This window comes from Sardina pilchardus, chromosome 15 (genome assembly GCF_963854185.1).
Source record: "Sardina pilchardus chromosome 15, fSarPil1.1, whole genome shotgun sequence".
Classification (NCBI taxonomy): Eukaryota; Metazoa; Chordata; class Actinopteri; order Clupeiformes; family Clupeidae; genus Sardina; species Sardina pilchardus.
In genome coordinates this window covers 10,987,774-11,015,255 of record NC_085008.1, presented here as the reverse complement: position 1 = coordinate 11,015,255, position 27,482 = coordinate 10,987,774, and the positions used below count along the sequence as shown (strand labels likewise).

General features: G+C 43.4%; 1 protein-coding gene across 1 annotated transcript; it reads left to right on the top strand.

The window, feature by feature from the left end:
• The first annotated feature begins 816 nt into the window (after positions 1-816).
• lepr (leptin receptor) lies at positions 817-27,482 on the top strand. Its single transcript, XM_062555846.1, has 19 exons — positions 817-1,008; positions 5,993-6,043; positions 8,847-9,062; positions 10,329-10,446; positions 10,927-11,108; positions 13,608-13,741; positions 13,970-14,114; positions 18,142-18,414; positions 18,713-18,818; positions 19,217-19,431; positions 19,672-19,817; positions 20,761-20,914; positions 21,282-21,364; positions 21,905-22,118; positions 23,087-23,293; positions 23,383-23,466; positions 23,623-23,716; positions 24,450-24,525; positions 25,763-27,482. The coding sequence occupies exons 2-19, from the start codon at positions 6,004-6,006 to the stop codon at positions 26,648-26,650; spliced, it is 3,375 nt and encodes a 1,124-aa protein (XP_062411830.1). The 5' UTR covers positions 817-1,008; positions 5,993-6,003; the 3' UTR covers positions 26,651-27,482.

The following is a 27,482-nucleotide window of genomic DNA, read 5'->3' as shown; positions in this document are numbered from 1 at the left end:
CCCTTAAAGAAGTGATATTTCTGCCAAATTCCTGTGTGTGTGTGTGTGTGTGTGTCTGTCTGTCTCTCTCGCTCTCTCTCTCTCTGTGTGTATGTGTGTGTGTGTGTGTGTGTGTGTCTGTGTATCTGTGTGTCTCTGTGTGTGTGTGTGTGTGTCTCTCTCTCTCTCTGTGTGTGTGTGTGTGTGTGTGTTAGAGAGAGAGAGAGAGAGAGAGATAGAGAGAGAGAGAGAGAGAGAGAGAGAAGCTTGCAGTCCTTGCCACTTTGGGTCATCTGACACTTGCTTTATGAACAGATATTATGTACTATGTTATAATAAACACAGTGGCTGGTGTGTAACCTGATGTACAGCCAGACTTGAATTGTTATCACATTTTGTGGGCGGGGTAAACATTTCCAGATGGTCTGTATTTTTGTTATTTCTTTTTTATCAAGCTCTTTTTGACTTCAGCAAGAGATCATGGTAGCCTAGGCCAGGTATCAATAGCCTAGAAATAGAGTTAGAACAGAACACCATATTAAATGCTTTGATTATTAGACCATTACACCTTTTTCTTGCACAAATGTTGCAGTTAAATAATTTTCTAGGATTTATCACCAATGTAAAATGTAGAATAACGAACAAATGAATAATTGTAATAAGCAAAACAGTTGGTGAAACAAAAATGAAAATGCTCCAGTCAGGGTAGAGAGGGCTGTAACACACAATACACATAGGCTGCTGTGACGAACTTCTTAGATATGCGTGATGTCACTGCCTCCTCCTTCGGTGAAGTAGAGGAGCGGCTGATTCTGCTCAGACTTTGGTGAGCTGTAAACTGCCTGCCTGTTTGAGAAGGCGATCGCGCCGGTGCAGTACAAGTGGACGGTTATATTAATGTTATGTAGAGTCAGCGGACAGTGGTTAACTTATTGTGAGTAAACAATGGCAACGGCAAATGTACAGCGAATGAAATAAAACCGAGGAACGCACTCGTGGACAAGGAACTTTGGGACGGAATTATATTAAGTAAGGACCTTCTCCTTAAACGTTGTAACCTCTATTCTCTTTAGTTTAGTAGGCTATATTTAGTTTCTCATTCTTATTTTCTCTGTAGTAGCCTAGACTACGTCTGTTGACCTTGTCTTTCGTGTGAAATTCTTCAAACATTTCCCGTCCTAGTGCGACTAGCAGTCTTAAACTCGCGCAGTGTCTGGTGGCAATTTCACTCTCATTCAGGTATTGCACACTTTGTCTATTTCGTCTATTCGTCTATTCATTTTGAACTGTTTATGAAGTCGTTTATGTATGGGCTAATAAATGCACAATCCATATTTCAAGTTAATACTCTGTTTAAAGAGTGATGCACCTCATTAGATTGTGTTGCTCTGCTGTTCTCCAAGTTTTTAAGTATCCAAGGCTTTATGGTGTATCTGTAGTCGGGACCGCAATTCAGTTAGCCTATGTTTGACTGGTGTTTGAAATGTTTTTCCGTTACATCCATCAAGATAGTTATTTTGACGTAACGCTACAATGGAATCTGCGCATCGGGAAAAGTCAGGATATCCTGTTCAAGTGAACGCGCAAAGAACGCTCGCCGGGTTTTTGGCCGTTTCTCCGTGTGACTCACGCCATCAGCATCACGAACTTAGTGGAAAACCTTCCAGTAGATGCGAGCGTGTCAGCCATTGGAGCGGGGGTTTAGTAATCCAGTAAACAAACAATTGTGCTTTTAAACAATGAAATATATGGCAGTTTTCCAGTTGAGGTGACGTCTTTAGCAAGGTGCATAGGCTATATTGGTCTTCTTCAGGATTATTTCCCTGATATTTCTGTCAGATGTTGATCACAGCTTGCATCATCTGTGAGGAGCTGTGTGAGCTTGTTTTGTTTATTTAATTTTTAGGGGTGGAAATTCCATGGAAAGCAAAAGCCTGACACATATGAATGTCCTCAGGCGTTATCTGCTGGTCTCATAAATATTCTGATCACTTCTTAAATGCTGCAGTGAAAAACACAGCCAGTGCCATTGGGCAGCCAGCTCCAGGTGGGCCCTGACACCTGTGCATTCACGGTTGTGTGTTGCGATAGGCCTAGCTAGAATTTAAGCTTCATTTAGACGTGCCACTCACCATTTCATTGTGTTCCCATGAGCTTTTGCAAGAGCACTGAGACAATCTGCCAGTGCTGCCAAAAGTTTCCACATGAGTTTCTGAAAGAGGATTATGCTTATGACCAGCAGAATTTGGAGTTGAGTTGTAATTTTTTGTTATGCTTTGCGATAAGCATAAACCGTGCTTTGTTCACACCATGAATGTGTTAGATATTGAGCATGCAAAAATTATTGAAAGTATTGGCAGTAATTTTTCAAATTGCCCTTCAATATTGGCATCTCATTATTTTGGACATCTAAATGCCTGCTTTCTCAATGACGCTGGTATTACACTTCATGTAAACTTCACACAATCAATTTCCCTGAAACTACTTGATCAAATTGGGTTATCACAGCATGAATCAGTCTCGTAAACCTAGACATTCCATCCATGTGCAACCGATGTACATAAATCCAGCGATTATTTTTTTCAGTGTAGGATTGACTGTAAGCTTCATTTAGGAAATCAAGTGTAAACGCAGTTAAAGCCTATACTGTGCACTGGCACTTTAAATTGGTGCCGATTCTCCTTGTGTAACCTGCGTTATGTTGACGGTGTGGCTTACACTAGGGATGCAACGGTACAGTTTTGCCACGGTTCGGTTTGTATCACGGTTTTTGGGCCACGGTAACGGTTCGGTTTCAATATATCAATATTATCTTGGCTCTAGCATACAGGAGGCTATATTTGCCTTTTCTATTTCAAATCAACAATGTGCTTCTACTTACACTTGCAGAGAAAATATTAAATGCATAGCCTGACACAGATGAAGCAGAATCACAAAAATGTATTAAAAGAAAAGAACACCATCATTGCCTTCTGTCATAAACAGGCAATGTTATCCATAGTGCAGTGCAGCATAAAGTAATGTGTAGTTATTTATTTAATAAACTCACTGTTCTTCACACATTTAAAGAAAATACTTAACTGTTATACACCCTCAAAAAAGTAGTGAACAATTCTGAAAATCTTCTCAAAATAATTGGTGAGGTAGTATTATGTGTAGTTTCAAATGGATATTTGATTTGGGAGTGCCTGCCCTGTCCTCTTTTATGAACGTAAAAAATGTAAACATAGACAAAAGTGCAGTGCAGCATTAAAAATATTAGAACAATGAAATTAACATTATTGCAACCTGTTGTCAGGGAGGGGGGGGGGGGGGGGGGCAATATTCCGAGAAGAAAGTGGCAAATTTGCCACTTCACAAAGTGTCTGTTTCCCCTGTGTCTCCTGTCGTGTGTGTGTGTGTGTGTGTGTGTGCGTGCGTGTGTGTGCGAGAGAGTTGTGTGATTGACGAGTGGACGAGCGATTGACTGATTTAGCAGTGAGTTTATTGTTTTTCGAGTGGACACCTCCCGCTGCCCGTAGCCTAGCATGTACAACGTCAGGAAAATAAATGACCCGAGTTTGGAATGACATGTCAGCCTCCCCATCTCCTATAACCTCCCATCCCTACAATATTTTCCAGTAAACTATCAAAAAGAGAATACACTCAGCTGTGTCGGCGTCACGCTTTCTTAGGCTACTCTAGCGAGCAATCAACACAGGGCAGAAACCACCGGTTACACTGTTACACACAGACTTTATAATGTGGCAAATTTTCGACCTTCTAAAGTGGCAAATTTGCGTCTTTACAAAGTATATATACGTGGCCCTAATACGCCGTCGTATTCGTTATGTCTTTGGGAATTATAGGAATATTGTTGTCGAAAGGCTGCAGCAATGGATGGTTGGGTTTTCGGTGGCAAACTAACTCTCCGTGCTGCTCCACTTAAGGTTACAGCCGGGTGATGAAGGCGCAAGTGGGCCGACATGTTGGATGTGTTACCTTTATTAGGTGATCGTTGTGAAGCAGTGCTTGCAATGCACACTGTGCTTTGTTTACTGACGGTCTTTTTGCCTTGTTCGTGGGCTACTTCAAATGTCGCCATGATCATGCAGCCGCCGGTAAAGTTTGTTTCTTCTCACATGACTCCTTCATTTGCATTTCAACGCGCTTATTGGCTCTTGGGAAATTCAGTAAAATTCTGATTGGTTGTTGCAAGGTTGACGAGAGGCAAGCTGAACAGTCAGAGAAAACGCATCCCCCTCTAAGCACTCCTCTCTATCGCTCCCAGGCTACGCGCGCGCAATAACCTTGTATTAAATAAAAAGTTTAATGTCGCGTATACCGAAATATTGCGGTTTAGGTGAGTCTATTGAACCGAACAGGCCAAACCGAACGGTTCAATAAATTATTGAAAACCGTTGCATCCCTAGCTTACACTTACACTACCCTCTAACATTCTTCCCCTGCCATGTTGCGCATTAACCTTATTTACCCTCAGTCTTCATCTAATGTCTCCTAAAGCACTGTGATGTCTACATTGTACTTTATGTTTATTTGCTTCTGTTTCTACATCTATATGTGTGTATATATTATGTCTGTTTACTTGTCTGCACCATTGTCTGCACTCTGTGCTGAGAAATGTTATGTCAACCCTGCTGTACTTGGAGTCTTCAGTGTTCATCTTTACAATAAAGGTGCTTTGTGTACTATCTAGTTGTAGTAGGCACGGCAGGCTCTCCAAAAACTTGTTTGGTGCAACCATTACATTTGTATCTCGTGGCTTTTTTCTGAGGAAACAACTTAAATTAAATTTTTGCAAGCCAGTTGTGTTGAGGGTGTACTTTGACTGGCTGCCTCAAGATGAAAGTAAATGATTGATTGATTCCTTAGTACAATATGCTTGCCTTTCTGTTGAAGGTAGTCTCCTGTGATTGGCTGGTGCAACAGCCCGATACATAGCTGATTGCTTTTTTGAATAGCGTAAACACTTGGCAACAGCAAGGCAAAATATAATTTTGTTCTATAACCCAGTTAAGTGTCAAGTGGAAGTCCAGGACATTGCTCATACAAGACTCTCTCCCTGATCATTTGAGGAATTTGAAAGTCAATTTGTCTCCAGCTGTCAATGAAACCTGGGAACTGTCTAGCAGACTGTCGTTATTATCATTGCATAAAAGAAATTGGGTTTGTCACACATGCTCAGTTACGTGTGAGGGAAGGGCTGTATCTCCTGCTTGCACGATCTCCTTGTGGCTTATCTCTCTGCCCCTCTCTCAGATCCATTTCCGTCACAGTATAGGGACATGCTCTGAAGGATTAATTGCAAAAGGGAATTCGAATTACGCTGTTATTGATGAGGGTGTGGAATGTGAATAATCGGTCCCTTATAGCCCATTTCATAAGGCAGCGGAGAGGTGCAAAGTAGCCCATCAGAACCCACACACAGCTTAAGGTCGGCTCTTTGCCTATTACTCTGCGGCAATTTTATAGCTTGAAAGAATAGCACTTCAGGTGCATGGGAGCCTTTTAGAAATGCTCAAAAAGGTACCTGTTTCTACAGCATGAGTCATAATACCTCGGGAGGATGAAAAAAAAGCTTTTTGTGCTCTGTTACCAGAACCTGTTCATTCATTTTGGTGGTGGTATTTGTGCTCTGTTACCAGGACCTGTTCAGTCATTTCACTGGTGGTGCACGTCCTGTTGTGGTATGCAAATGATAAAACTTTTGTTATGCAGAATGCTATATGCAGATGTTTCCTGGCCGTGGTAAAGCACAATGAGTGTCTTATTTTATTATTAAACACCCCCGGTTAATTAATGCTGAAGATTGGATGCACTGGATACCACGGCTCCTATGGTATCCATTAGTATGAGGTGTTTTTGTCTGCTGTTTAAGTACCCCCTGACTTTAGTGTGTGTGTGTGTGTGTGTGTGTGTGTGTGTGTGTGTGTGTGGTGAGAATCTTGAGTCATACTCTGTAGTCATCTTCTCTAAAGCTCCCTCTCTCTTTCTCTCCTGTTCTCTCCAAAAGACTCTTGGACCATGCTGACTCTCTTCATCAGTTGGGTGTTCATTGTCCACGGTAAGTTGTTTTCTCTCCCAGTAGAATACATTACATTTGGTATCTAATGGCATGTCCTTACATAAACACAGGCACATGGATACACACACATATATACGAACAAACAAACACACACAAACACACACACACACAGACAGCGCCTCATTTGGTCTTCATAACACACACCCACACACACATCCATAATACAAGAGCCTCTGATGGCTTCTGTCTCACTGCTAGCCCATGCTGATTGAAAATCCCTTGATAAAAGAAGGTTATTAATTAGTGTGCTTTGCTGTGTGACTGAGGGCAATTCATCAAGACCAAGTCAATGTTGTAGTGAGCCATCTCAGTAAGATGACTGCCTAATCCCCAGTGCACTATTTCCTATGGTGTTGTACAAAAGTACAGATCCCAATGGGGCAAACACTGTCGTCTATACTGACACTGATAAATGCATTACTTTTGCTGCTGTACATTGTTATTATGACTGTGTGTGTGTGTGTGTGTGTGTGTGTGTGTGTGTGTGTGTGTGTGTGTGTGTGTGTGTGTGTGTGTGTGTGTGTGTGTGTGTGTGTGTGTGTGAGTGAGTGATCTTTGAAGATTTTTAAGTGTTGTTGTTGTAGGGATACACAGTATTAGATTTCGCTGATTATAAACTGATGCCTTTACTAATACACATACATGATGTCATTGGCAAAAACACAAAATCTCTATTACAGACGCAGGTACTAGACTTAATCTGTTGGTATTAATGGCCTACTTGTTGTTCAGACATAAGACATTACCCTTAATGCCAGTTTACGTAAACAACTGAACACTTTAACTCATGAAATATAAGCAACCCATTTCAGCTGGAAACATATGTAAAATCATACAAAACAAGCGTGCGTGCGTGCGTGCGTGCGTGCGTGCGTGCGTGCGTGTGTGCGTGCGTGCGTGCGTGCGTGTGTGAGTGAGTGATCTTTGAAGATTTTTAAGTGTCTCCCCTGGTGCCTGTGCTGTTATACCTCCGTAAGCCAGTAACACTGGGGAGCTGGCCTCAGTGATTCACACTCTGTGGGAGGCTGCGGACGAATTGCTCGAAGTGTGTCTGTGTGTGTGTGTGTGTGTGTGTGTGTGTGTGTGTGTGTATGTCTGTAAATGTCTGTGAATGCCTGTCTTGTGTCTTTTGTACAGTATGTGTGCCTGTCTTTGTACAGTATGTGCGTCTGTGTGTGTGTGTTGAAGTAAGTGTTCTTGTGCCGTGTGTGTGTGTGTGTGTGTGTGTGTGCGCGCGCACGTCCACATGGGTCTGTGTGTGTGTGTTGAAGTAAGTGTTCTTGTGCCGTGTGTGTGTGTGTGTGTGTGTGTGTGTGTGTGTGTGTGTGTGTGTGTGTGTGTGCGCACGCACGTCCACATGGGTCTGTGTGTGTGTGTGTGTGTGTGTGTGTGTGTGTGTGTGTGTGGGGGGGGGGGGGTGATGCCGCAGACATAAACATCACTGTGAACCCACCAGCTGCCAACTGTTCTGCCTTAGCCTCCAGATAGACTCATTATTATTAACAGATAGTCCGTCAGCACACAGAGGGGGACCGATAAGGAGATGGATGCTCACTGGGAGGGCGTGGGAGAGAAGGAGACGGAAGCTGTTTAGGAAGATACGTGGAAGAGAGAGAGAGAGAGAGAGAGAGAGAGAGAGAGATAGGGTGATGTAGAGAGATGTAGGGTGCATATGCAGCATGAAAAAGGGGTATCTCAAACAAGTGAGTGAGGCATATGCTGTATACTGAAAGATGAGAGAAAGGGGAAGAGAGAGAGAGAGAGATGTAGGGTGCAGCAGCATGAAAAAGGGGTATCTCAAACAAGGTAGTGAGGCATATGCTGTATACTGAAAGATGAGAGAGAGAGAGAGAGAGAGAGAGAGAGAGAGAGATGTAGGGTGCATATGCAGCAGCATGGAGACGGGGACGGGTATCTCAAACAAGGGAGTGATGCATATGCTGTGTATACTGACAGATGAGAGAGAGAGAGAGAGAGAGAGAGAGAGAGAGAGAGAGGGAGAGAGAAGAATTGAACAAGACCAAATAGATACTTTAACAAGGTAAGTGGAGGGAGGGGAGATATAGAACATTCATGCTGTATGTTACAGTAGAGGGCTGATTAGACTAGCTAATATTAGTGTCCACATTAGGCTTCAAATGATTGAAAACAGTGCAGTGTAACAAAGTCCAGTGCCCCTCAGGAGATAATTGTCAGAATTCACATGGCAAACAAACATTATCCTGCTGGTCAGGACATTCAATAACCACTTGATTTTGTTCTTGAATTACCTCCTCAGCAAGTGGACACTTCTAATGACGCTATAATCTTTAATGGAGAGTTTTACAACCTCGCTGTTTTCTTAAGACTTAATTTCATTGAACCGCAAAGTGTTTTAGCTTTGTGCATTCTTCTTCAAAGCATTGGGCTTGGGAGATCAACATCACCACTCTCTGTGTTCTTTTGGTTTAGGTTTCTTATTTTCTCTCAGAAGGTGTTCTGTTTCATGTTAGAGTAGAAAATTGTTATAGGACTGCAGAGGATTGAGGTAGATGTACTTTATGGAATGTTGTTTATACTGCAGCTTGTGTTTGTGTATTCCCAAATTCAGAATTTACTTACCCTAACTTGCTGTGTACCTTTGCCGGAATTAAATCTGGAGCGTTCTATATAAGAGGCGGAGACAGTTTCGGAAAGAGAGAAAAGTAGACGTCAGAAACACTCAACTCACTCTGCTCCCTCAGGAATATGTCTGTGCTCTTGGAATTAGCATTCATCTGTTTTCCTGCCTCTCTCTCTTCAGGTGTGGCCTCGCTGGACCTGCCTGGTGTCCATGCCGAGCCGTATGAGGACGTGCCGTGGAGGACGGAGCTCTGCTGTGAGCAGCTCGCTGCAGCCCAGTCGGTGGGGAACGGCTCCACAGACAGCAGTGGGTCCCACTCAGGAGGCAGTGCCCTGACCACCGACACACTCAAGTGCCACCAAGACAACTCCACTGACACAACGCGAGGCAGCACAGGTAAACCAGTTGACAAGTCACCTGTGTTAAATCCACCGTCAGGTGCAAAGCTACTGTAGGTGTTGCTACTGTATATAACTCTGGGTTAAGGTGAATTTACAAGCCAGCTTCATGAGGGAAAAGAAGGCTTAGCTGGCACATTGACTCAGGTTCACCTGTTTATTTAGCTGGTGACTTGATCACAAATGTGGTCCCACTTGAGGGTATAGCTGTAGTCATGAACTCCAGATAAGAAAAAAGAAACAAGAGACAAGAAACTTCCTCGATTGATGTGATAGAGGGTGCCGTGGCGGTTGGAAAACAGCTATTGCACTCTCAAAATGAATGTGTTGGAAACAACACATCTCTGTGTCCAGACAGGGACAACACAGTTGTTTCCAACACATTGGTTTTGTTATTTGTTACACACTATTTATTGAAATTAACACAACTTGTGTTGTTTTCTTAACACCTCTCTGTGTCCAGATAGGGACAACACCGTTTTAGTCGTTTCCAACACATTCGTTTTAAGAGTGTGTGTTAAACTGGTTGAGATGATGTTGTGGTATAATGGAGCACTGAGCAGGTCTGTGAACAGTAGATCTATAAGGACGGGATTTATTTCTGTCTGATCAATAGAGGGGGGTCATTACAGCTGTTAGCCAATGCACATTACCTGACAGCTCCCAGAAAGATAATTAAATGATGCAATTACTGATGGAAATGTCACCGCAATTCAGAGAAAGAAGTGTGTGTCTGTGTGTTGAGTTTGTGTGTGAGAGCGGATATGGAGGATATTTAGTGTGATATAAAAAGGACAAAGCCCGACAAAAGGGAGCTGAAGACACTTTTTTTATTACTGGACCTCTGCTTATTTAGCTTAGAGCACACAGATCTGAAGTCAGTCCAACGCTCATTTCTTTCTGTGTGCTGAACCGTGGTATATAAGGTGAGATTACAAACTTTCTGCTGCAGTGAATGAAGCTACTTCAAAGGAAACCGCTCCAGGGATTGTGCAACAGGCACCCTGGATCTTTTATTACAGTTTGGTTTTGTGTATGTACCCTTGGAGATGAAGGCAGCCTTGGGAGATGAATGGGCAGCCCAGACTCACTCACAGTATTTATTTGACGCAGTTCCAAGACTTCTCTGTTGTTATATGCTGTATGTATATTTGTGAGCTGTCATTAAGGATGACAGAGCCTGTTAGTGTCTGTTGTTTTAAGGCTTCCAATTAGAGTGTGTGAACTGTGAGGGATCTAACGTGTTAATTAAATCTCTTTGCAGTTGTGTGTTTGAACATTATGTGCTGGCTTGATGAGGAGAAGGAAAATCTAATTTGTATCCGTAAGCTACAGAGCACGTCGGTGGACAGGCTTGTCACTATTAGCCTGCGGCAATGGCTGTGAGTATCCAGCCCCCCCCTCCCCCTTCTCTCTCTCTGTCTCTCTCTCTCTCTCTCTTGCTCTCTGTTCCTGTCCTTTGGCAGCTTGTGGATGTCTGACACTATGTTGTTTTGTGTTTTGCATGGTCACTTGCTTGTGGTTGTTATTTAAAATATGAGGAATAACACGTGGGGATATCAGGAATAACGCATGCAATAAAGCACATAAAGACCTTGAGTGCTACAGGTCCAAAAACAGAACAGTTATCCTGACCCTGAGACGGAGAGAGAGAGAGAGAGAGAGAGAGAGAGAGAGAGAGAGAGAGAAGAGAGAGAGAGAGAGAGAGAGAGAGAGAAACACATGAATACCATGCCGTGTCCACTTTTTTCATTTCGCAGTATGAGGTCAGGTGTGCTTATTTCCCCAGGGTGACAGGACAGCGGGGCTATGCTCTTTCCCCCTGTTATGGCAGGCCTCATGACTTGTGTGTCTCTTTCCAGTGCGGGGGCAGACACAGGAGAATACAGGGAGCAGTGTGAGCAGAACCGGTGCACTGAGGATGACCATACCTGTTCTGTGGCTTTGGAGGGTGGCCATGCAAATGTGTCACTGGTGGTGAACGTGACTGATGCCCAAGGCTCAATTCTCTCATCTGTCATGCATATCAACACACAATGGCTGAGTATGTATTGTTCTTAGTGTCATTGTCTTTCTAAAAATGTATCTACATGATATGATAGATGCAGACTGTAAAGTATAACTATGCTTCTAGAATCACAGCATAGTCAGTTTTTTATGTATTAATAATGTGGTTTTAGCAGAGTGATTTTCAATGCTCCCAAGCACTCTTAAGTACTTTCTTTTTCTTTGAATTTGTCTTTGACTGACTTTGTTGCAAACCAGACAGAGTTCCCTATTGAGTGTTCAGCAAAGCAGAACAGAATTGATTGAAATCTGTCCTCCATTTTCTCCGAGAGTGTAAAATATTGAACTCCTCTGTTGATCTTTTGGGGTTGGTTTGTTCTAACAATTTAAGAATGAAGAAAATGAAGAATTGAAGAATGAAGAAAAAGGAACATTGTTGTAAGCTAATGTGCTGAACAAAGCAGATAACAAATAAGTGGTAGTGCTTCAGTGACATGAATAGGAAACCAGACATCTCTGTGGCCTTCTTATATTAGCTCTAGAGCACACACTGAAAAATAAACTGCAAAAAGCTACTCTCCACTTTCTACTTTTAGATTTGGATTGAATCCAACTTGATTTAGATAACAGTAAAGATATGTTATATTTGCTATACATTTCCACATTTGAAATATGCTACGTGGAGTTATTATGGTTAATAAAAACCCATTGCAGTGTACTTGGAAACAGATGTATCTGATCATTATCATTTGTCAGTAAGTTGTTGGAGTCTTTAGGGACCCCAGTTTAATTCAGTGTGGAGTGTGTTGATATTGAAGAACAAATTGAATATAAAAGTACAAAATGAGACAGCTTTTGCCCTTTAGCGCCTGCAACGATTTTTGGTCTCTGGGCCCCTTTGCAGTTGTCAACAAATGATTTCAGTGTTGGCTGCTGAGGTGTAGCCAGGTGTAAAGCCTCTCATAGGTAAAGGGTGGAATACAAACTACGGTAGTCTCCCTCTCGCTCCTATTAAAACAGGCTGTTTCTTCTCTGTAGTCGAGAGTGGTGTGTCATCAGATGTGTCATCACATATCGACGTTGATATTGCCTTAGCAGCATGTCGGACGGTGGCCTTTCCAGAGAAAATGAAGGTCCATGTTCAGTTTCTGGTTTTACCAGAATGGTGCATTGGATCGGTTTTCCAGTGTAAGGCTGGTGAGCGAGCGATGCTTGTGAGAGGAAGGCGGCTCTGCGCAGACACGGCACCTCATGCTGTGGGGAAGCAGTGCTTGCTTTGTGCCCGCAGCCCGCTAGCCTCGCCAAGCCAGTGGGAAGGGCAGGGTGGCGCAGGTGTTACCACTTTGTCTGGGTGCCATGACGATCAGGCTCTGATCTTGAGATAAAGTGACTAATTTTGTTAGGTGCATGCCTGGTCATATCCCTCTAGATAGCTCCAGGCCAATCGGCTCATGACTGAGATGTTTGTTTAAGATGCGGGACCCATGACAACCCATACGTTTCCATTCTGATTTTATTCCATTCCATTTTATTCCGTGTCTTTTGTGATCGCTGTTTACATGAATATATATGGTGATCTAAGTTTTTAATTACAATTTTATTTAGTGTTTACTATTTCCTTGTAAAGATCCATTAGTAAGAAATATCCAAATAGTAACCTTTTGAGATCCATGGATTGTTTTTGAGAATTCATGTTTTGCCTTTGCCTCTGCCATGGCCTGGGGGCCACAGTAGTGGCACAGAACATGAATGGCTGTCACTGTCTGATAAGCTATTTATAAACTCTTTCCTTCTAAATGGCATTTCTGGAAATAGCCTCTTTACTACGGCCCTTATCAAAAGCACAGTTTAGTATCGGTGGTTAATGCAACTGTCACTGCTAGGCATGAGCAGTTAATTGCTTTTTGTGGCATGAATTAACAAATAATGTGGCATGCGGTACTGTGACTCTGATGGTGTGACACTGTACTTGGTCAGACGCTAGTGATAAGCCACAGATCGTGGTCACTTTACTACAGTGGTCATTCACCAGTCTGTAGAATTCTCAATTTATGGCAGTCTAAATCTGAGCAGAAGTGAAAGTTGTAAAGAGTGTCACCCGCTAACAGTAGTGGATTAACACAATCCTTAGACTGAAAGCTAGAGTGGAACAGAGAAGTCAAGTTGGTTGTGACAAGACAGGCTTATCATGTACACAAATCAAGACAACACCTACTGGCATAGAAGAATGGTATTTACAAACTTGATGTTCTGTTTTGGACCAGACATATCATGAGGTACTTGGTGTAAAATTAATCACGATGTCATTCCCATTGGGGATGAGTCACTTTATGAAACAGGGAGTTTTTGTTTGCAGTTGATGTCATCATCATCATGACTCCGGTGGTCAGACCCACATGGAGGACCTAGTTGGAATGAAATGTCTCCACCTCAACTTATCTATTGTGATTGTTACATGATGGCTGATACATAGCTAATGGACTGTTTGTACTGTGTATGTGAATGTTCATTGGGTTTTTGACTTGGTCCTGCACAGGTCCTCCCGGTAACCTTCACTACACCATAGACCTACAGAAGGAGGTTGTTCTGAGGTGGAGTCCCCCACAGCCTGACTCTGAGGCCCTGCGTTACCAAGTCCGCCTCTTCTCCAGCAAACAGCCTGACTGGCAGGTACTGATGCACAGCGCTCACTGTGAATTGCCAATCGAAAAGCTACCGATGTTTTTAAATGGCAGCAATGTGACTGACAGTGCCCCCCTCTGCCTGTGCTGTGATCCGTGTTATCGTGCAGAGTTGAGTTCCTGAGTTGGCAGTTTCCTTAGAATTCAGTAAGGACGTTTGCTTCCTTCCACTTACGGTCTGTTGACAATGCTTGCATGGTTTTCCTGTCGTTTCCAGATCTTGCCGGGTGTGGAAGACAGTTGGCTGGCCCTTAGGGACCTCTCTGAGAATACCTTCTACATAGTGCAGGTGCGAAGCCAGAGTCTGCAGTTCCAGGAACACTGGAGCAACTGGAGCCAGCCTCTCTACCTCTGTCTGAGTGGTGAGTCCCAACCGCTACTAAATCAACACAACTTTCCCGCTGAGTTTCGATCGCTTCCAAGTCTTACCTCGGACCACAGATGGACTTAATATTGTCTGCACAGTTAAATATACGAACTGTCAAACTGGATTTCTCAGTCAGATGCAAACACTTTTGATGTTTTTGATTTGTGATTATGGCTCTTTCATAATGGCTTTTTCATGCCATTATGTTTTCTTATTGGTCTCACCGGTCTGGAATTTTTGCCATGACAAACACAAATGTGTCACAGCGTCTCTAGTAAAGCTCGATATTTCAAGGTTTGGTGTTGAGTCATCTGAACTACTGATCATGATCTGACGATCACGACCACGTCTGACGATCTTGCTCCAGTCATTCCATCTGATATATCTTCACCACTGAGTGACATTAGGAAGATTGCTGGCGTTGAATTGCCTCTGTGTTTGAAAGTTTCCATGGAAGCACTGAATCAAAGACATTTGTGCCTACAGACTTATACACCGGAATACTTTTGTAAAAGCACACTTAAAAGCTGTGGTTGCATTTTTAGTCTCGGGTTTTTTAGAATGCATTCATACAACACAGACGGAACACTGAACAAGTAATTGAATGGAAGCATAGCCTGATTCATGTAATTTCTGTAGAGTAATTATGGCTGTGCTGATAGTGTGGGGTTTGTGTTTAGCAGGTGCCAAATGAATGAGAGATTCTCACATAGGCCTAATGGGCTTTACTGGCTTGTCACCGGCGAGGCTGCTAAAGGGCCTCTCTAACTGTAGCTGTTCCCAGCCATATTAAACGTATCTGTAACTTGCTAGAAAGCATCCCCTAAAAGCATCCTTTTGGTTTGTATAGAGGGATGGGTATGAAAAGGTTTCATCTTGTGGCTGGTAATGGTGGCGCCACTATGTGCCGTTGTACCAACTCCAACCCAAATGATGCACTTCAAAGTTGAGAAAAGTTAGTCTGCCCATCCTTCCCAGCAGGTTCAAACAGGTCTCCTGTACAAATATGAAATGGTTATTTTAAATCAAGTAAATCGTTGCGCAACAATTTTGCAAACTGAATTTCCTTTGGCTTTAGATTACTCATGAGCATGTTACCTCCTCCAAAGAGGTTGTTTTCGTCGGGGTTTGTTTGTTGGTTTCGTTTGTCTGTCTGTTTGTTTGTTTGTCTATTCGCAAGGAAACTGAAAAAGTTATGGATGGATTTCGCTGAAATTTTCAGGGAAGGTCTGAAACCCAAGAAAGAAACGATTACATTTTGGGAGTGATCTGTATCACTGTCTTGATCCAGGAGGCAGTTACTGTATGTTTTCGCTTGGCGGAAGTCTGTAGCCTAGAAAATCCAGAGCCTGATAATCTTTCAGATTAAGGGTCTGGCCACGAATAAAGTAATGGTCCAACTCGAGGGGCAGCAATGTTTACTGTAACGTTGCAGTGCTGTCATCAGTTTAGCTAAGTAACGTGCATCACTGCTCATTGCCAGAGTATCTTTCAAATTCAAATTCAAATTGTGCTCTTGCAAGAACTCTGGATTTCCATGGTAGGAAGTCTGCGCTCTCTGAGTGCTTTTCTAGTTTCACATGAACTTGTATTGTGCACAATAGCTTCTCATTTCTGCTCATTTCAGCAGATCCTTGCCAACATCCTGTAGCAGCACATGATGAACGGCACAGGCCATGGGCTTTTGTTTGCGTTGCCATTTATCTGTCGCTGTCCACTCTTGTGTGCGGTCATTTGGGTTATCTCTCACAGATGTTAATGGCCCGGCGTTTGTGCATATTGTTGACAATTAGCATCATGTGTACTCCAGGGGAGTTCATGCTGTTCATCTCTGGACCTTAAACCATTCGTGGCCCTTAGTTCTTTGTCACAGCCCATTGACTGTCCCTTAAAACCCTGATCACTTTTGGGAAAGCGCTGTGCCTACGCACACAGACAGGCTGGCTGTTGGGGATGGTGTGCTGTGCTCATGATAGCTGTATAGTGCACCTACACCCGCCCCGAGGAGCCCATGTGATGCTGGGCCAGACATTAAGAAGGGACTGGAGACTGAGTCACTCGGCTGACATAAAGGAATTTCCTCATAAAAGGAAGGTTGGAGAGGAGCAGAAGGAAACCCACAGGGATGTTGGCGGTAGATTTGTGTGTTAATAGTTTCTTGTTCGTCCTCTCTATTTTTTTTAGCTCTGTCCCCATCGCTCTCTCATTCCCTCTCTAATATGACAACCCAGGGAGGTATAGAATGCCGTTTCGTTCCATTTCTGGTGTATAGGACTTCTTTAATGCACATGACTCTTGTACAGTATTGATCCATGTACATCTATTTATTATTTATTATTCATGTATTTTAATAGTGATGTTTATAGGTTTCATTATACTCTACTCCATGATACTATGTGAATTGCCCCTTGGGGATAAATAAAGAGTTTTTGAATTTGAATTTGAATTTGAATTTAAGGAGGACTGGCTGTACTGCTCTTCTCTTCTACATATTGTCAATTCTGTCACCAGGATATACTGTACTGCTACTGGTGCACATCATAGAAACATCATATTAGCGAGTATTAGCAATTTATGGTCAACTTTAGCATATGAAGCTGCTTAGATGTATCCAATCATTCAGGGACCATTTCATTGTATTATCATTGTTTTTGATGATGGTAGAACATTATAAAACCTCTGCTTTCATCCATACCTGTATATCATTTAATAGGCCTATCATTACATGTTGTTTGTTCACAGCAATGTCATACTTTGATTACAGATGTCACTGTTCTCAAGAATGTCTCAGAAGCCAAGTGATTGGTGACAGATACAGCAGGCTGTTTTTGCTCTTTCCTGTTGGGCTCTTAGGATGCATGTTGCTGGTCAAGAAGCCCTCTTTAGGGCTGGTTGCCATGGCAACTAATTGACATTCACTGTGCAGCACGCTGAGTCGAAATGTAGCATCGTTCCTCCACCTTAACAGGCATCCAAATTAAACAAAATGGATGCCAAACATTGGCTCTGCTCCAGTGCCTTTGCCCAAACTCTGCGTACAGAATGCAAAAAGACTGGCCAGTAAAGTCACATTGTCCCTTTGATGCATGAGAGACACATAGTAGGATGTTAATGTTTGAAGCCTTAAAGGAATACGCCACCCAAAAATGAAATTAAGCTAGTCTCGGTCACCCCCAGAGTTAGAACAGTGAAAAAAACCCGGTTAAAATCCGTCCGGGCATTCTCCTGCTTTGGGAGCAGCGATGTTAGCTTTAGCTTAGAACAGTTGCTGTAGATGAAGGGTGTCAGTGAGCACGTCCTCCAAAAAGTGACCGAGACGTCTACATTTTTTTCTAAATATATCTTGGGAGCCGTGTGTTCAAAACGAGTACAAATCATAATGCAAAATCGAACGAGACTATTACCTGGGCAGATCTTTACTTGGAACTATTTTCAGCCTCATCGCCGACGAAGCACCGCTAGCTAGGCGCAAAGTTCTCACGTAGCAGTCTTGTAAACTCCCAACTAGATTCGACTGGAACTTCACAAGTGGTGCTACGTGAGAACTTTGCGCCTAGCTAGCGGTGCTTCGTCGGCGATGAGGCTGAAAATAGTTCCAAGTAAAGATCTGCCCAGGTAATAGTCTCGTTCGATTTTGCATTATGATTTGTACTCGTTTTGAACACACGGCTCCCAAGATATATTTAGAAAAAAATTTAGACGTCTCGGTCACTTTTTGGAGGACGTGCTCACTGACACCCTTCATCTACAGCAACTGTTCTAAGCTAAAGCTAACATCGCTGCTCCCAAAGCAGGAGAATGCCCGGACGGATTTTAACCGGGTTTTTTTCACTGTTCTAACTCTGGGGGTGACCGAGACTAGCTTAATTTCATTTTTGGGTGGCGTATTCCTTTAATACCTCTGCATTACACTATAAGGTAGATGTACTGTAGTGCAGCCTGAACCATGAAAATAAAATATCACTTTATTTCTACCAGAGCTCTCTCTCTAAGCCCCTGCTGCCGTGTTTGTCTTGTCTCAGCCACGTGCTACATGCCTGAGGTGCTGTCTGCCAGTCCTGGCTCTGAGGTGACCGTCTACTGCATCATCCAAGACACTCGCCAGAGTGCCACCAACGCCCGCTGGTGGCTCAACGGCAACGAGCAGATCCCAGAGAGCCAGTCCCGGGCCATCAGTGACCATGTGAGTGCGGTCACCTGGCGGACTGAGGCTGCAGGTATGGACTTCCTGCTTTGCTGTGAAAAGGGAAAGAAGGACCTCTGCAGTCACTCCTATTCCAAAGTCTTCACCAAAGGTGAGTAAGTCTGTATTAGTCAGAGTCATGCTGACTTACTTCTATGCCAACACCAAAACAATCCATAAATGAACATGATAAAGATGTACAGTATAGCATACATTGTTGCATTATTAGAGAATGACGAGGACAGATGCAACATCTGTATATCATATAAAAGATATTAAGCAAAATCAATTGACAAGATTTAAAGCAACTTATTTGACTTGAAGTGTTAAAGCCTTTGTAGAGTGCACCATATTCTGCTGAAGTGTATTGCTTCTGTGGGTTTGAAATGTTCTGTCATCATCATGGGCAGGTGACTACTTCAAAGACATCGACTGCCTGACCACTGTGGACTCTACAAACAAGATGACATGCACCTGGAGTAAGGAAAACTGGAGTGAAGACCGTCTCATGTACAAGTAGGTGTGATTTTGCTCATTTATTTATAGATGTATTCATCTTTACTAAATTTAAGTAGGGAATATAGCCACAATAGTGACACAATAGTACTGCTTAACCTGGAATAAAAAAATACATTGAATGAAATATCGGAATACACCGTAGCTTTCTCCCAAACTAACAATATGCGTGTCATGGATCATTTGGGATTAGGTGCTGCTGTAGCTCAGTGCTAGTAACATTATGCGTGTAGTTGGTGTGCTAGTCCAAAGCCAGATGCTAACTTTGTCCTGAACTTTTGACCTTGATGTTGTTGAAGCACCATTATTTGGTGATGGGAGCAATGCTGTAGACATCTGAACTCTATGAACGGCCATGCAGATGGTCAGTCCTCCTCACGCCTTCTGTGTTCGACTAGGTGGTATGATGGACCTTGTGAAGACATGCTGATGGAGACAGAGCTGAGCGACTCAGTATCCCAGGTGACCGAGTGTCCAGGTGGAGTGGGCCAGCACAGGAAGTGCACTCTGGAGACAGTTCGCCTCATATCCTGCTATAAATTGTGGCTTGAGGAGGTTGGAGGAGAGGGACAAGTGAAGTCCCAGCCTGTCTATGTCATACCTATTGATCTGGGTGAGTGAGGGATGCCACACTGCTACAGACATAGATTGTTTGGAATAATCATTCTTTCAGTAATCTACAGTATTACACATCTGTGTGTATTTAGATGGGAGTTGTCTCTCCCAGTGATTCCCAACTCCATTTGTTGTCATGTACACACATGAGTACACATTTGCTGTGCCTTGTTCTTAGTGGATGAGCTGTTACATGCACACATGAGTATACAATTGTCGTTACAATTGCCCTCTGCAGTGAAACCCCCCCCACCCAGCAACATCCAAGCAGTGAGCATGCCCAACGGAACCATGTACATGGCCTGGTCCCGCACAGACCTGAATGGGTTTGACCTGGAGTACAAGGTCCGATACACAGCCGCTGCAGAGAAGTCCAGCCTACAGGTAGGGAGCTGACCAGCACTCACAGGCCACAGCTGCTACAGCAGTGTACCGTAATTTCGGACTATAAGTTGCACTTTTGTCATACCGTAGTTTGTCTGGCCCTGCGACTTATAGTCAGGTGCGACTTATATATTAAATGTTGTTTTTGTTTTTTATGTTGATAATGTTTTTGAATAATTCCGAGTTAACATTACCATCTACAGCCGTGAGATGGGCGCTCTAGACGCTGTTATAGGCCCAACTGTACAACTGTGCAGGCCTACCCCTGAAACATTAACTTAAAGATGGAAATCCATCCATTACTTTTACATTAGTTATCTTGCTAACAAACAGACAGACAAACAGACAAATAGACAAACATAGAAGGGTTCAGATGCAAAAGCCTCTAAATCCGTCTGACCACTTTTCTTTTAAATGAGCATTTTGTATCAAGCTCCTATAGGGTTTCGCCTACAAATCAATATTTGAGACCAGGAAGAGAATGGTATTTAGTGAGGTTTGAAGCTAAATTATTGAAGTAACTTACACTATATGTGAAGAGCATTCACTCACCATCATTATCTCATTTTTGACAAAAAGTGGATTTAGAGGCTTTTGCATCTGAACTCTTCTTGGCGGAGGTAATAAATGCCACTACTGTGGTTTCAACGAAGCAGTCAGGTAGTTCTCCACAAACAGGCTCCCTTAGTAGTACTGCATATCTTTAATTTAACCGATTTAATGAGAAATTTGATATACCCTAACTCTTTGCTGCGTATAATATACTGCGTGGAGACAGTATACTCCACCTCACTAACATAAGATTATTAAAGAAAAGAAGAAAAGGAAATGTAGAGAAAATTCTATAATATAGAAGAAAAGTACTGCTGCCCCAAAATGTTGCTGTTTGTGCACAGTAGTGACCCGTGTGTTGATTTTTGGATCCAATTTGTCGTCCGTTTAGTCGCTTGGGCCGCAGGTGGAGTCGTGGGCTGAGGTGATGGTGTCCGAGCCCTGTGTGGCCCATAAGGTGGAGGTCCAATGCAAGAGACACAACGGATCAGGCTACTGGAGTGACTGGAGTGAACCCCACATGTCCACGATCAAAGACAGCCTTGGTAAGTGTCCCATTAACCCGTCAGTGTTACTTAGCACGGTTACTCAAGTGTAGGTGATTTAAACAAAATAGGCCTCTTGGACTGAAAGGTAAAGTTGTTACATGAGAACAGTGAGATGATTAGGTATTCAGTGAACTATTATTGTTGATGTATGCTAACAAAAGGTCATCTTGACTAACTGCTACTTTTCCTCCCTTGTTAGAAGACATGTCCTGGTTTTTTACGTCTTTCTCTGTAATTGAGTCAGAAATTAGAGGCCATTATGTCCTCATGAAATAAATTAAGTCCCATCAGCATGGTTCCTGACTATAGAGTCGCAACAGCTGGGGAGAGATGTTAATATGTCTGATGGTGGTGTCGTTTTCAGCCCCTGAACAGGGACCCGAGTTCTGGCGACAGCTTAAAGAAGATTCCGTGAGGAACCAGGTCACTGTCACCTTGCTATTCAAGGTAAAGGAGAGGCTCCATCAATGTGGTTTCTGTTGAAATGTGCGGTTCACCTGTCCAGACCTGTTCTGTTACATTATTGCATGCTAAGACCAGGATATTGCGCAATCTGACTAGCTCTTTCACTTCTCTCCAGCGTGCATTTCCACATCTTCCGCAGAACTCCCGCATATGCCACACACATAAATCTAAACGGTTAATGATCTCTCCCACCACAAAGTTGTGAAATGTGCCCAAGAGGCTTTTGTTAGAAATCCACTCACCCTCTTTCCTTGTAGTTACAGTTATGTCACTGGCCTCTCATAGAGGTACAGTATATACACATAAATCGGCATGAAAGTGACGTTTGGAGAGATAGGTTTGGCTTCAGGAAACACTAAGGCTTTCGCGTGATCATACTGAATTGAGTATGCCATTCTGAGCAAAATGATTGTAGCCTAACAGAGAAAAGGGAGCAAACATTCATCTGAATTTCTTTACTTAATAAGGTCTGTTGGATTTATCTAGAGACATTCAGCTGACAATGGCAGTCTTGTCTTTCAGGCTCTTTCTGTTGAGGATCCCCCACGCTGTGTTGAAGGACTTGTAGTTCAGCATCAGACCAGTGAGGGCGCTGTGTGGTCAAGGGAGACTGCTCTAGGAGCCTCCCATGCATTCCTGTTGGGGCAGGACCCCCTCACCGTCACTGTAATGGCACGCAACTCTGTCGGAAATTCGTCCAACAACCACATCCTGACTCTAAGCAAGGGCCCTAAACGTGAGTAGCTTTCATTTAAGACCTTTCGTCATGCCAACGTGCCAGTATTACAGTTTGATGGGACACTTTGCTAAGAAAAGCAGACTGTCTTGAACATCTGTTGCAATAGTTAGAAGGGTAAAGGGATTCTTCTAGTCCCAAAGGAGTAGTACTAGACTGGATTCCAGACTGGAAAAAAGACTGGATTCCAATGATTTTATTTGAATTTGGAGAGAAAAAAACAAGCACCTCTACTCCCCATTCCATTTTCACGAGATAATTTTTCTCAGTAGATATTTCTCGTGGACTATTGTATGTCATTTAAATCTATAAGATATTGATATATAAGCTGTTGTTACACACAGCTTTCATTTTTATTTGTTTCAGAGTTTGTTTGATATTTTTCTTATTTTGTGTGTTACTCAAATGTCAATGTGTCCCATCAACACTTGAGTGCAAAATGATAGATGAGGTGCCAAATTGACCTGATGATCAATGGCGGCCCATCTTAGTCAACACTCCTCTTGACAGCCTTTTTGGCAGCATAATTGCCTGTGAGGAGAACACAAGGCCAAGCTGTATTCTGTTCAGAGTCACTTAACAGTGCACAAATGAGGAGTTCGAGGCTTAATACTGAAGTTGTTTTTCCATTTTATTTTTAATCCCCTGATATCCATATTTTGGTCAACAGGCAATTAGTTTCACCAGAGCTATTTGTTGCTCTAAACCAGGCTTGGCCCATTAGCTTCAAGCACAAACAAACACACATACAGACACACAAACACACACACACACACACACACACACACTCACACACATAATCACCACATACACACAGTCTGCACACACACATACACACACACACACACACAAGTACAGGCTCATTTAAACAATGGCTAAGTGGAAGTGAACATATTCCACAGAAACCTGCTCTCGCGTTTTTGCTCGTGATGTTTTTAAAGCTGTGTTACTGTGGGTGTTGTGTGCAGGACAGAGTGTTCAGTCGTTCACTGGCCGCATGATAAACAGCACGTGCGTTGACCTGACCTGGGCCCTGCTTCCTGGCGGCCCCCCTCCACTGGCTTTCGTCATCGAGTGGCCCCATCCCAACGGCGAGCTGCAGCAGAGAGGACAGGCGGCGGAGAATGTGCAGTGGATAAGGGTGCCCCCTACTGACCGAGCAGCATATGTGCACGGTGCGTCCATGTGTACGTGCATGTGTGGCTTTGACCAAGAGGATATGTGCCTTTCTCCACCACTCATGCAGATTTCTTTCCTTTGACAGGTCATTTTTATGGTGCGGAGCAGCACAAGTTCACACTGTACACACTCTATAAGGATGGAGAGGGGAAACCTATCCAGTGCATTTGTAAGTCCACCATGTTTCAAGCAAGAGCCAGGCAGTTTTGCATACATAATGCCAAATCTGCTCAGTTCAATAATTTAAGGATAATGAATATAACAAATATTTAAGGATTGAAGGATTGGAAGACGTTTTTCTGACAATCTGCTTTTTCCTTTTTAGCATCTAGAGAAGACCCGGCGGCATACATGCTTTTAATGATCATCGCTTTCCTGGCTGTGGTCCTTTTTGTCACCCTGATCAGCTCCCAGAATCAGTAAGATACACTTCTTTTGAGTTGTTTGTATTAATCTCTCAAACGGGCTGGCTTGATAAAAAAGACTGCCAGACCTGCATATCAACAGTAAAGACCTCGGGTAGTCAGGGAAGTGTATCCACGTATTCATCAAGTTCTCAAGGTATTTTGTATTTTGCGCACATGAAAAAAAGTGCCCTTCAGTCTTTGTTCAATTCAAACTTTTTTGTCCTTCGATCAATGCTGAGGCTGAGATCTGTGTCTAGTCTACCAGTAACCATGAATCATCACTGCCCACTCTCCTAATCCTTTTCGTTATCTCCCATTATCCTTGCTCAGCCTTTGTGTTAATGTTAAAACATCTTATAACAATCACTGTTACCGGTGTGCATTCATGCAGATGGCCATATTGTTCTCAAGAATGAGTCATACATAATGATTCTCAGTCTGAATAAATCAGGGGCAGGAGAGACTGAAGAAGGGGACCATGATAAAACATCAAATTGATATAATAATGGACGTTCATTGGATCATAATGAACTCTGACAATGTCAGATTAATACACACACCACAACACTTTGACACCATTTCAAGTGAAGTAGTCATGTGGAACCTGATAGTATGAGTGTAATGGAGAGTAAGATAGCAATGACCAAAATAGAGCGGTAGAAAAGTGCTCTGTAAGTGGTCAGCAGCATGGTGGACATCAAGAGACACATGCACGCGTTCATTACAGCTGTTTTTCTCATATCAGGATGAAGAAGTTGATGTGGAAAGATGTCCCCGATCCCAACAAATGCTCATGGGCTCAAGGTGTGGATCTCAACAAGGTGAGCCATCCTTTAAGTGGTTCTACACCCACAGAGATGTAAGCCTCGTTCTGAATATGAAATGTGAATTGACAAAAATCTTGAATGAAAATGAAAAAATGAAAATTTAGTCTGAAGAATTTGTAATATTGAAAAGTATGCGGTGTGCGGGTATAGGATTTCCGGTAACACTTTACTTGACGGGTTCATTCATAACACATTCATAACAGCTGTCATGAACTGCACATGAAGCATTCCTGACTGATTCATGAAACGTGACTCAACATTCTTACCAACACTTTCATGAATGTGGAAGACAAAATGACGAAAACTTGTCAAGATAAAAGTCCAACAATCTAGTAATCCATATACAGGGTATTATGAATCCTCTCCAGCGTTTGTAAACATCTCATGAATATTTTATGAAGTCTACTTCAAATGTCACTTTACTATACAAGTTGTGAAGTATTCATCATACTGGGAAGTGAACTAGGCTACTGACCATTTGTGGACCTCTGAATGGTTGGACATTCCTGTTTTATATATCTATTTACAGACAATATTGCATTCTTCAGAGGTTACTATCATAAAATAAACAAACAGACAAACTAAATTCTCCTGGACACTGGACTTCCCCGTTGACTAAGATGTGACATGATCAGGTTGGCTAAAACAAAAAAGACAGCAATGCTCCTTTGCGATTGTTGGACTTCTATTTTGACAATTTTTTGACGTTTTGTCTTCCACATTCATGAAAGGGTTGGTATGAATGTTGAGTCATGCTTCATGACACAGTCATGAATGCTTCATGTGCAGTTTATGACAGCTGTTATGAACGAACCCGTCAAGTAAAGTGTTACCGGATTTCCTCTGCTACAGTAAGGTGCTGTGTCCACCAAACGTGTTTTTTTACAGCCAGAGCGCCCTCAACCTCCTTTTCTCGGCGCTTCGATAAGTGTTTATTGTTGCTAAGTTACCAAAACCAAAAACAGATTTCAACTTTGAGCGCTCTGAGCGCTACGGTAAAAAACGGTCAGCGCCGAGAGCTTTTTTCCGTCGAGGGCGCTCAGCGCTGTGAACACTGAGCTACATAGACTTCATATTGAAAATGGTCGCCGTCGGCGCAAAAAACGTGTTTGGTGGACACAGAACCTAACTGTCTAAAGAGAGCCACGTTGACCTGTAATCACCCCGGATGAAATGTTATAGCATCTGGACCGTGGTCAAATTCCTCACATGGTGCCTTGTCCATCTGCAGGTGGAGAATCTCGAGAGCTTATTCAGGCACCCTGACGGTCTCACTGCCTGTCCACTGCTGCTTATATCCGAGGTCGTGTCCGAGGCAGAGATTGTGGAAAAGACTGTGCCCGCAAAATTCCAGAAAGAAATGGAAAGTGGCGGAATATCCAAGGAAACCACGGCCTTGATGCCCAGCGACACGTCTCTCTCTGACTCCGCCGCAGCACCGGTTTCTGGAGGGACGTCGGGCATCTTGGAGACGGAGGCCGAGTCTTCGGGTCAGTCGGCGGTGTCCGGGCAGTCCTCGGTGACCTACGCCACGGTGCTCATCAAGGACAACCAGCCCCCCTGCCAGCACCACAAGCACCACCAGGAGAACCTGAGCAGCTCCAGTGACGAGGGCAACTTCTCCGCCAACAACTCGGACATCTCGGGCTCCTTCACCGGAGCGCTGTGGGAGATGGAGCAGGCGGTGCTGGAGACCGGGGACGCCGACCCCCGACACTCCTGCTCCTACAACTCGGTGGAGCTGGAGTTCTCCGACAACTCCGAAGAGGAGGACGAGGTTTTGACCAGTCGACGCGTGTCCTCGGAACTCTACTATCTTGGCATGGGCCCCCGGGACGACGACCAGGAGGAAGATGCCGACGGCGACGACGAAGACGAGGAAGAGGGGCCGACAAAGCTAGAGGGACCAGATTTCGGCTCGTCGAGGGAGGATGGGATCCTGGTGTGTGTGGAGCCAGCCTCAGAATGTAATTCTCCATTAACCCGCCGGGACTCCAAAACCAGCTGCTCCAGCTGTGCATCTCAGAGCGGCCTGCCCCTCTACCTGCCCCAGTTCCGGACCGCCGCCGCCGCTAAGCCAATCAGAAGCTGGCCGGAAGACAAGGACCTCCCACTGTGAATGTAGGTAGCGCGTCCCATGCTATGTCTGATGAGTGCCCATCTCTGTCTCCTCATTGGAGGAGATGAGATGCCACTGCGCTCTTGTCACTATCCACCTTCAGCTACTGATCTCTACTCAGTGGTCCATACTCCAGGCTTGACTGAAACGATTTATGCGAAAAAGGTCAGCACTGGCCTGAGGTCGGTCTTTAAAGGTGTAATATAGTGAAAGAGTCATGTGCTTGTGATCTGTCTGTGAATGGATCTTTGGTTACCGAGCATTGGTTACCGAGACGACAAGAAATGCTTGTTTTCACCTTGATTACCTGTTAAAAGCTGAGGAACCGAAGAAAAGGTTCCGAGTTCTGCTGGAAGCAGATGATGTTGACTGCTCTGATGAACACTAGTCAGAGAGGAGGAGATGACTGAAAAGATGGGAGAGTTTAAAAAGCACAGGTTTGGGTTCTGTGCTTAAAAGCTGCTGGTTCACAAAGCATGACTTCTGCCTGACAGTTGTGTAGAAAATACTCTCTCCACCAGCATTTGCATTCCAAGAAATGAATGTTTCTTGGGAAGAAAAAAGATCTCTGATTCAAATGAATGTTTGGTGTTATACATTTCTGTCCTGTATTTTTTGTCATGTATTGCCAACAGGTTCTCCCAGGAAACAAAATGTGCGATCTATTTTCATCATGTGCTGTTTTCTATGAAAAAGCTGATCGTGCTGTGATCAGTTGAATGTATATTTACCTTACAAGGATGGAAAATGAGTAAAGGGTGTACAGTACAATAGGATGTATTAATACTCTTGTCTATTTTTGTGGTTCAAATAAACTATTTATTGCAAGTTT

Excerpts from the sequence above, each read along its gene's own strand:
- lepr (XM_062555846.1), top strand. The coding sequence starts at position 6,004 with ATGCTGACTCTCTTCATCAGTTGGGTGTTCATTGTCCACG. Across the intron at positions 11,109-13,607 it reads TATCAACACACAATGGCTGA|GTCCTCCCGGTAACCTTCAC; the intron begins GTATGTATTGTT and ends GGTCCTGCACAG. Across the intron at positions 22,119-23,086 it reads TCTAAGCAAGGGCCCTAAAC|GACAGAGTGTTCAGTCGTTC; the intron begins GTGAGTAGCTTT and ends TGTTGTGTGCAG.